Raw genomic sequence first — 10,220 nt, 5'->3', positions numbered from 1 at the left:
GCTGGTTTTTGAGTCACAGCATCCTTTGGTGATGATTTCCTGAGTTCATTGACCTTATCTGGAGAAGTAGCTTCACATTGATTTTGAAGCTTATTGTTTTGTGTCTTTTATCATGTGTCTTGAAACAATCCATCTTCTCTTTCACTGTCTCCTTTCTGGGAACAATATTTGCAGATATGTCACATCGTTTCCAAGGCATTTCTTTTTCCAGCCTGAAAAATCTTAGGCTGTTAAGTCAGATTGACCTACCTTTTATCACATATTCTTATCTGTTTGAGTTCTTTAATAGTGTTTTCAAGACTAGAAAGTAGAATTTCCCATAGGCAGGCCAAGGCAAAGTGTACAGTAGATTTATTCTTTTCCAAAATGTCATCCTTTACCTGTTAATTACTAATGATATATTTGTTCTTGATTGGTTTTTTTTGACCTCTGTTAGAGTATTGAACTGATGTTTTCATTGGGATGCCTCCTACAATCCTAAGATCAGCTACATTTGACTAAGTAGTTGGCTCCATTTGTCACTGAATATACAAGGTCAGAGTTGCTTTTTCCTCTGTAGACATTTTATAGAGAAGCAAGCATAGCACAATGTAATGTGACTTTTCTGCAGCTCTTTGAACCCATAGTAATTCTTTGAAAGGCCAGAAACTTAGGAAGTATTTTCCATTTAAAATCCGCATGCTGCAATTAAGTTTTCCAATTGCATGAGTGAAAGCTCAAGGAAGCCTGGGTCATAGGTGGAGCCTGTGGAACAAGTCCAGGTCAGGTAGTGGCACAGGCTGCCCAGGGAGGTGGCAGAATCACCGTCCCTGGAGGTGTTTTATATGTACTGAGGAACATGGCTTGGTGGGCGGTATTGGTGGTAGGTGGATGGTTAGACTAGATAATCTTAGAGGTCTTTCCCAAGTGAATGGTTCTGTGATTCTATGCCATCTTCAAGCAACCATGGGCTTGAAGATGGCATAGAATAACTGCCTATTTGGCTTCATTTTTCACACTCTTTAAGGGGCTTAAAAACAAAAAAAAAGTGGTTTTATGCAAGTCCCTCAGTCAAAAGCCACCTGAGAGCATTGGCTTAAGACCTGCACAGACAAAAATTAGTATAAGTTGGATAAAAGATTCTGTAACTTTGCTTTTTAAATTCATGCTCCAGGCAACTTTGTCTGCAGAGAAGGAAGAAGAACTAAAGCAAAAAAAGAAGTCTGTGAAGCATTGACACCTTTACAGAAGAGATTACAAGATGGAAAACTAAAGATAATAGATGCAGAGCTGAGGGTTAATCAGTGTAGTTTGGGAACTATCCAAAAGTACTGCTTAGCTTCCTGTTAGTTTATTGATGCTTCTCTGGGACAGCCGGATTCCCAAATGGAAAGCATAGGAGTGATGTTTTATCTTTTCTTGCTTCTTTAAACAGAGCCATACTTAAGGAGGCAGAAAAATAAGACAGATATCAACACTATTTTTAAGATAAGAGCTGGTTAATTGACTATAACAGATTCAGTATTTCATGTAATCAATGCACATACTCTGTATGTTGATACCAGTGAAACTCTTTTACATGCGTAGCAGCCAATCCACAGAAAATACACTGCAGAAACAATTTTAGTAAGCAACAGATGGAAAAGATGACTAAAATGTTTTTTGTTCTCATTACTGTGACACAGTTAAGCACAAGTGCTATCAGATAAGCTTGCTGCTTGTAATGGAATACATTTGAAAGCTGTCATTAGCTGTTCCATCAGTGTGTTTGATTTGCCTCAGAGATGACAGTACAAGTCGGGGATGTAAGTTGTTCTGTTCCGTGTTTCTGCTATACTCGTGATGTTACTACCACTCCTTTAATAGAAATCAAACAGCTTGTTTACTCAAGTAATGATTTAACCAGCTTACAGCCAACTGGGCTATTTTTGAAAGTCAGGCAAGTTTCATCCTGACTGTTGAACGTAGAGGAAAGTAAATACTACAAATGAGCTTAAGCAAATATAATATGCAATGAAGTCAGCCTTGGAACAAGGGCCAGATTGTAACTGTCAATGTGCAGAAATACCTGGTGAGAGGGATACAGGGCTGGGTGCTTCTCAGTGATGCTCAGTGGCAACTGGCACAGAGGGGAATACTGAGAATCCTGTTCAAACACAAGTCTTCTTTATGGTGAGGGAGCTCCACCACTAGAGCAGTCTAGTGAGGGATCTTTGTGCCTAGGGATGCTTGCAGCCTACGTGGACAAGGGCCTGAGCAGCCTGTTGCACTTTACCCTGTCTTGATTTACTGCCAGAACATTCTGTTACGGGAACCCCTGTGATATTAATTGTGCGGCCTGAATTCTCACAGGTTCACTGTCAAAGCTGGGGGGGGATATTTACATGTGAACAGCAAGGATACGTTCTTCTTGGTCTGCTGGTGTGTGTGCTTACCTTACTGAGAAGTGTGGTGTTTCAGAGCCTTGGAGCTCAAAGAGCAAACAAACTGCTGCCTGCGTTCACCCCCAGCTCTGTGTCCTTGTGTGACACTGCTCATCAGGTGGATTTTGTCCTCCATCAGGAGATGTTCCATTTGTATGCTCTATCGCTTGCCAAGTGCATCAGGATCCTCTGGAAGTCAAGGATTGGGGCAGAGCACATGGAAGTTATTACTTAATAGCATTGCCTATTATGTGCAGAGCATCTAATTAAAACTGTATGTTTTCCATGCACAAACGTGCCTCTGGAGGGATAGGGAAAGGAGGGTTAGGGTCTCTCCCCATAGGAACCAGTGCCTTACAGTGTGACTGTGGTTCTGCCCAATGGCTGAAGTTCCACTGTGCCCTGACATGGGGAAAGAACTCCCCATCATCCTGTTTGGAGATGTAGTGAGCTTCTCAAGGTACATGGAATAAGGTTGTTTTCTATATAAATGTTTGTTTCTGTCATGGCAAACTGATGTGTAGAGGAAAGAATGAGATGATGCACATCAGTGGTGCGGCAGTCTGTGTGTTCTGGAGGAAAGGATGAAGGGAGGAGACCCTGCGCCGAGCTCTGCCCCGCAGATGGCAGCATTGAGCAGCGCATCTCCCGGAGCTGGCGGGCTTGTTTTTCTCGGCGATGAGTTAAACATGCAGAGCGTCGCAGCCCTGTAGGCTGCAGAGCACGTTGACTGTTCGGTTTAATTTAGCGCAGAACGATGCGGGAAAATAGACTCAGCTGCTCGACGCTACGGGGAAAGGAGGAAAAAAAAAGCTGCTCTCATGTGGGAGCCCCCACCCGACGTTTTGCCCCCGGGGCTCCGTGCCTCCATTCGGGGCACGGCAGAGGAGGGGCGGCCGCGCTCGAGCCACGTAAGAGCCGGAAACGCTCCCGAGGCGCTGCGGGGTTCGGGCCGGTTCGGCGCTCGGAGCTGCCCGGCCGCGGGGCGAGAGAAAGCGGCCCCCACCCGGCACCTGCCCGCCCTGAGCCCCCCACACTGCAGAGGCCGCCGGCGGTTATAAATAACACGCCGCCGAATGGCGTCTACGCCTCCTTACTACGCTCCTCGGCCCGGCCCCGCCTCCCCGCCCGCGCCGTGACTGACAGGCGGCAGCACCAATGCGGGCGCTGCGGCTCGGGGCCGGGCCCGGCGGTGGCGGCCCCCGCGGCCGCGCTGAGTGAGGGCGGGGAGCGGCGGGGAGCGGCGGGGCGCTGCGCTGGCCGGGAGCCTGGCGGCGGCGGCGGCTCCGGGGATGGTCCACGCACTGGCGCCGTCACGTGTCGTTGTGCTCGCAGCGAGACTGAGCCGCGGCGGCGGAGCGAGGGGCCGGAGAGCGAAGCGCGGCCCCCGACGCCCGTTTCGGTGCGGGGCGCAGGGAAAGTCCGCGGAGAAGCCGCCGGGGATCGAGTCGCCGCGGCCGTGCCCGCGTCCCCCGGCAGCCTGGGGCGCGGGAGGGAGCCCCGGCGCACAACGCTGAGGAGCCGCCGCCTGGAATGAGGAGGAGGAGGAAGAGGGGATGTTCGTGCCGCGCTCGGGCTGCCTCCCCTCCTGCCGCCGCCGGGTCGCGTTCCGTGTGGAAATGGCACTTTCTCTGCCTAACGAGATGGGACTGAATGGGGTCGCCAGCCTCCTCCGCTCCGAGCGGGAGCAGCAGCAGCAGCCGCGGCGCTGAGCCTGGGGGGCGGCTGTGTTGTGCTGTGGGGCTTTTCTGCTGGATTCTTTTTTTCTTTTTTATTATTATTATTTTCTGATTATTGGGGGAGGGGTTGAAGAAACGGGCTTTTTTTTTTTTTTTTTTTTTTTTTTTTTTATTTTCACCATTTTTTCCTTTTTTTTTTTTTTTTTTTTTTTTTTTTTGGGTGCAAACCCCGGACTTTGCAAAACAATCTCCGCCCCCGAGAGGATATTTAATCTGCAGCAAGAATCGCAGCAGCTCGCGGAGGTAAAGTTGAGAGAGGAAGGGCTGCCGGACCCCGCGCCTCGTGGGGACCCGAACCCCGCGCTCCGAGGATGCGATTCTTCCTCCCGGTGCTGCCCCCGGGACGCGGCTTTGGCCTGGACTGAGCGGGACCGGACTGTAACTCGTTAAAGACGCGCTCACCCACGTAGGGGCGATTGGGGCACAAACAGCGACACAACTCCGGTCTGGTGCCGGAGGCTGCCTCTGCTGCCGAACAGCTGCTCGCCCCGTGCTCCTGTCCCTCCCCCGTCCCGTTTTCAGAAGGGGATCCTGAGCTACTTACCTTTTTTTTTTTTTTCTTTTTTTTCTTTTTTAATATATTTTAATTTTAAATTGTTGCATGCGTTTTGTTTTGGGTGGTTGCTGACTTTTGCAGCTGGCTCAGTTGTTTTGGGGCCTCGTGGACTGCTGGCGGTGGTAGCAGCAGCGCTGCCTCTCGCCATGGCCAGCCCCACAGATAACAGCGAGGGCTTCTTCTCGGATGTCAGAAAGGTGGGTTACTTGCGCAAACCCAAGAGCATGCATAAACGCTTTTTCGTGCTAAGGGCAGCCAGCGAGTCTGGACCCGCCCGGTTGGAGTATTATGAGAATGAGAAGAAATGGAGACACAAGTCGGGGGCCCCCAAGCGCTCCATCCCATTGGAAAGCTGCTTCAACATCAACAAGCGGGCTGACTCCAAGAACAAGCACCTGGTGGCCCTCTACACCAAGGACGAGCACTTCGCCATCGCAGCTGACAGTGAACTGGAACAGGAGAGCTGGTACCAAGCGCTGCTGCAGTTGCACAACAGGTCCAAGGGCCACCACCACCTCCACCACCACCACCATCACCACAGCGATGTCACCTTTGGGGGCAGCAGCGCGGGGCTGGGGGAAGTAGGTGAGGACAGCTATGGCGACGTAGCCCCTGGCCCGGCTTTTAAGGAAGTTTGGCAAGTAATTCTAAAGCCTAAGGGGCTAGGCCAGACAAAGAACCTGATTGGCATCTACCGCCTGTGCCTGACTAACAAGACCATCAGCTTTGTGAAGCTGAATTCGGATGCGGCTGCTGTGGTGCTGCAGCTGCTCAATATCCGCCGCTGTGGACACTCAGAGAACTTCTTCTTCATCGAAGTGGGCAGATCGGCCTCCATCGGGCCTGGAGAGCTCTGGATGCAGGTGGATGACTCGGTTGTGGCGCAGAACATGCATGAAACCATCCTGGAGGCCATGCGAGCCATGAGCGAGGAATTCCGACCCCGCAGCAAGAGCCAGTCCTCCTCCAACTGTTCCAACCCCATCTCCGTGCCCCTTCGTAGCAGGCACCACCTCAACAACCCTCCGCCCAGCCAAGTGGGACTCAGTCGCCGGTCCAGGACTGAGAGCGTTACAGCCACCTCCCCAGCTGGTGGTGGGGGCGGAGGGATGGGTGGCAAACCCAGCTCTTTCCGGGTCCGTGCTTCCAGTGATGGGGAAGGCACCATGTCAAGGCCTGCCTCGGTGGATGGTAGCCCAGTTAGCCCCAGTGCCAACCGGACCCACTCGCACAGACACCGTGGCAACTCCAGGCTCCATCCTCCGCTCAACCACAGCCGTTCCATCCCGATGCCTTCCTCGCGCTGCTCCCCGTCGGCCACCAGCCCAGTCAGCCTGTCATCCAGCAGCACCAGCGGCCACGGCTCCACGTCAGACTGCCTGTTTCCTCGAAGGTCCAGTGCTTCGGTTTCTGGCTCCCCTAGTGATGGTGGATTTATTTCTTCTGATGAATATGGTTCAAGCCCATGCGACTTCCGCAGCTCTTTTCGCAGCGTGACCCCGGATTCGCTAGGACACACCCCGCCAGCTCGAGGCGATGAAGAGCTCAACTACATCTGCATGGGTGGGAAGGCCGCCTCATCCTGCTGCAGCCTGGCAGCTCCCAATGGCCACTTCATCCCACGCACCTGCCATCAGCAGCAGCAGCCCCGCTACCCCAGCACGTCGTGCTGTCCCCGAGCCGGTAGTGAGGACGTTGCGGACTTGGACAAGGCGTTCAGGAAACGGACTCACTCTGCGGGCACTTCGCCTACCATCTCCCACCAGAAGACACCCTCCCAGTCTTCGGTGGCCTCCATTGAGGAGTATACGGAGATGTTGCCTTCTTACCCCTGCGGCGGCAGCCGGCTGCCCTCCTACCGGCACTCGGCCTTTGTGCCCACTCACTCCTACCCTGAGGAGTGTCTGGAGATGCACCCCCTGGATGGCGGCCATCATCGGACCAACTCCGCTCCACACACAGATGATGGCTACATGCCCATGTCCCCTGGAGTTGCCCCCTTGCCCAGCGGCGGGGCTGCCCCCAAGGGCGGTGACTACATGCCCATGAGCCCCAAGAGCGTGTCAGCCCCGCAGCAGATCATCAACCCTGGCAGAGGGGGCCGCCACCCTCCGGCCACGGTGGACTCCAACGGCTACATGATGATGTCCCCTAGCGGCAGCTACTCCCCGGACAGCAGCTCTGCGGGCTACGGCAAGATGTGGACGAACGGCGCCGGCCACCACCCGAAGCTCTCGGTGGAGAGCAACGAAGGGAAGCTGCCCTGCGGCGGCGGCGACTACATCAACATGTCCCCGGCCAGCGGCTCCACCACCAGCACGCCGCCCGACTGCTACTTCGGGCCGGCGGGGCAGCCGGGCGTCGAGGAGGCGGCGGCCGCGGGCCTGCACAAGCCCATGTACTCGTACTTCTCGCTGCCGCGCTCCTTCAAGCACGTGCACCGGCGGGGCGGCGTGCCGCCGGGCGACGAGGGCAGCCCCCAGCCCCGCGTGGCGCTGGGCTCCGGCCGCCTCCTCTACGCCGCCGAGGACTCGTCCTCCTCCACCAGCAGCGACAGCCTGGGCGGCCCCGGCGGCCCCGAGGGTCCCGTCCCGCACTCGCAGCCCCCGCGCAAGGTGGACACGGCCGTGCAGACCAAGGGCCGCCTGGCGCGACCCACGCGGCTGTCGCTGGGCGGCCCCAAGGCCAGCACTCTGCCTCGAGCCCGCGAGCAGCCCCCGTTACTGCTGCCCCCGGAGCCCAAGAGCCCCGGCGAGTACGTGAACATCGAGTTCGTGCCCGGGGACAAGCCGCCTTTCCCGTCGGCCGCCCCGGGGCTGCCGCGGCCGCCGGGCGGAGATGCCGCCGAGGAATACATGAACATGGAGCTGGGGCCGCCCCGCGCTCACTGCCCCAGCGCCTTCGCCGCCGCGCGGGCGGCCCCCGCGGCACGGCCGGGTCGCGGAGCGGCCCCCCCCGGCCGGGACTACGTGAGCATGCGGCTGGGGGGCTCCTGCTCGGACTGCGCCGACAGCCCCTCGCCCTCCTCGCCCGCCCCGTTGCTCGGCTACGCCGACGTGCGGCCGGGTCGCTCGGCCGCCGAGAAGCCGCCGCCGGCCGCCGCCGCTTCCCCCGAGCTGCCGCGGCCCCCGGCCGAGCTGGCGGCGGCTCCGCCGCGCTCCTCCTCCCTGCTCGGGGGCCCCGGCGCGGGCAGCGCCTTCACCCGCGTCAGCCTGAGCCCCGGCCGTAACCAGAGCGCCAAGGTGATCCGCGCCGACCCGCAGGGCGGCCGCCGGCGGCACAGCTCCGAGACCTTCTCGTCCACGCCGAGCAACGCCCGCGGGGCGACGGGCGGCGGCGGCGGCCCCGGGGCGCCGTTCCCCTGCGGCGGCGCGGGGGGCGCCGAGGAGGTGAAGCGGCACAGCTCGGCTTCCTTCGAGAACGTGTGGCTGCGGCCCGCCGCGGCGGAGCCGCCCTCCGGCAGCCGAGGGCCGGGGGCAGCGCTGGAGAACGGACTCAACTACATCGACCTGGACTTGGTGAAGGATTGCAGCCACCGCCGCCACCACCCGCACCTGCCCGCCGAGGGCGCCTCCGGCCCGGGGGGGAAACCGCCGCAGCCCCGCTCCCCGCGAGGGAGCAGCCACTCCAGCGACGACCTGAGCGCGTACGCCAGCATCAGCTTCCAGAAGCGGGAGGAGCCGTAGGAGCCGGCCGGGAAGGTGAGCGCCGTGCTGCCCTCGGGGGATGCCGGGGGTGCCGTACCCGGACTGCGGTGCTCGGGTACGGCCCGGCTGCCGCGGCCCCGTCCCGGAGGGTGCTCCTGAGATACGGCTGCTGCTATCGGGTCTGCACTGCGTGGATGCGGTGTTGTGCTGCGTAGTCACCGTGTGGTCTGTAGAAAATGAAAACGTGAATTGGCTGAGAGAGCGGGGCTGGAAATAGGAAGCTCCAGCTTTAATCCTCCTTTGGCCGGCGTTGGCTCCTGCGGCTCGGGAGGGCGGTGAGCCGTGCTACTCGTGTTTTCCCACGTGTAGAGAGCTCTGCTGGCCGCATCACCTCGTAGGGCTGCGCTGAGCTGGAGCCTCAGCTCGATTTGGAACGTACTTTGAGTTTGGGGGTGTCTCCAAAGCATCGTGTCCACCATGTGTGTTTCAGCTGATGTGGAGCGTAGCTGCCGCATGCTTGCAGCAGCACTGCAGACAGCATGAGAAGCAGGCCCCAAAAGTGCACTTTTGTCATAGGCCAAATTGGTGTGCTTTGTTTTTCCCACAAGCTTTCCAGTCTTACTCAGGAAAGCCCGTTGCTGGGCTGTTGCACGCTGCTAGCAGGTGGCTGGTGAGTAGAGGTGTTGCCACCAACAGTGCCACAATGGTGCTCTCTAGAAGCTCGATGCAGCTCAGAGCAGACATATCTGCTGCAGGAGCTGGTGCAGCACGGTGCAGGTGTGGAGTCACTCAGTGAATGTGACTGCAGCCAGCTCCCTGGTTAGTCCTGCCATGACATGTGTTGTTAGCAGCTCTAGGTGTGTTTGAGCAGCAGTCCCAGCAGTGTCAGTGTGTGTTGGCACAGGTGTGTACGTGGTGATGTGAGAGGATGAGTCTCATATTGATCGTGATTGTTTTATTGTAAGTATAATGAGGTATGATTAATGTATTTCTTGTTTATGTGTTCACTTGGTGCAAGGGTGGGGTGCTCAGGACTAGAGCTTCCATTCTGCATGGTGACAATGTTTATAGAACCTGAACAAAGGCAGAGCAGGCTGTCTGTGTTTGCTGCCTGTTAGAGCAATACACTGCTAGGTGTTGATCCTGCAGGACTTGCGAAGGCCAGAGGCAGTTCAGAGTTCAAAGAGAGGTCTCAGATTAGCAGAGGTGTTGCTGCTTTGGCTTGGATGGTTGCAGGAAGGAAGTGTTGTTTGTGTCCATGTGGCTGTTACAGACGCACCGTGCTGCGCCGTATTCTTTGGGGAGGCTGCCAGGGCTCTGGGGTGTCCTGCTCAGCATTGCCCTGAGCTCCTGGGTAGGTTTGCCAGAGGACACAGCATGCTGTTTTGCTGCTTCCATTGATAGGAATATGGCTGTTCTCTGTTCTGTGCGCAGAGTGTGGAAGCAGGTGTCAGAGGAATCCACTGCTGAGTTCTGAGGGAGTGTGGATGTGTGCAGGAGTCAGAGACTGCAGGTCTGAGGGGCGGCGGTGCCACAGATGTTCACAGATGTGCTTACTTTGCTGTGGACACCTTGCTTTAATTGATCCCACGTGTCACCTTAACGCAAAGGCTGTGGCAAAGCTTCTGACCTGGCAGTGGGGAGGTCCCTGCCAGAGCTGTGCTGGTCAGTGGGACAGAATGTACTCACCTGTCCCAAGAACACACTGAAAGCACCACACAGGTGCTTGCAGAGGGGTGTGGTGAAAGGTGTTGTCTAATGGAGGAACTGCTGTTTGAAGTTGGCTCTTCTTTCCCCAAATCAGGATTGAGCTAAGCAAGTAGAGCTTCTCCTGGGAGGCCGGGAAGAGTCGATCTGTAATTATGTGGGTAGTCTG

General features: G+C 56.6%; 1 protein-coding gene across 1 annotated transcript in view; it reads left to right on the top strand.

The window, feature by feature from the left end:
• The first annotated feature begins 4,276 nt into the window (after positions 1-4,276).
• The window catches only part of IRS1 (insulin receptor substrate 1), a 43,839-nt gene continuing 37,895 nt past the window's right edge, over positions 4,277-10,220 (top strand). Inside the window, exon 1 of the mRNA XM_015871392.2 lies at positions 4,277-8,398. Within this exon, the coding sequence (XP_015726878.1) occupies positions 4,844-8,383 (3,540 nt within the window). The 5' untranslated portion in view covers positions 4,277-4,843 and the 3' untranslated portion in view covers positions 8,384-8,398. The remainder of the gene's footprint in view (positions 8,399-10,220) is intronic.

The sequence above is a fragment of the Coturnix japonica genome, chromosome 9, assembly GCF_001577835.2.
Source record: "Coturnix japonica isolate 7356 chromosome 9, Coturnix japonica 2.1, whole genome shotgun sequence".
NCBI classification, from domain to species: domain Eukaryota; kingdom Metazoa; phylum Chordata; class Aves; order Galliformes; family Phasianidae; genus Coturnix; species Coturnix japonica.
Note: the sequence above shows the minus strand (reverse complement) of the source record. Positions and strands in the feature narration are given on the sequence as shown.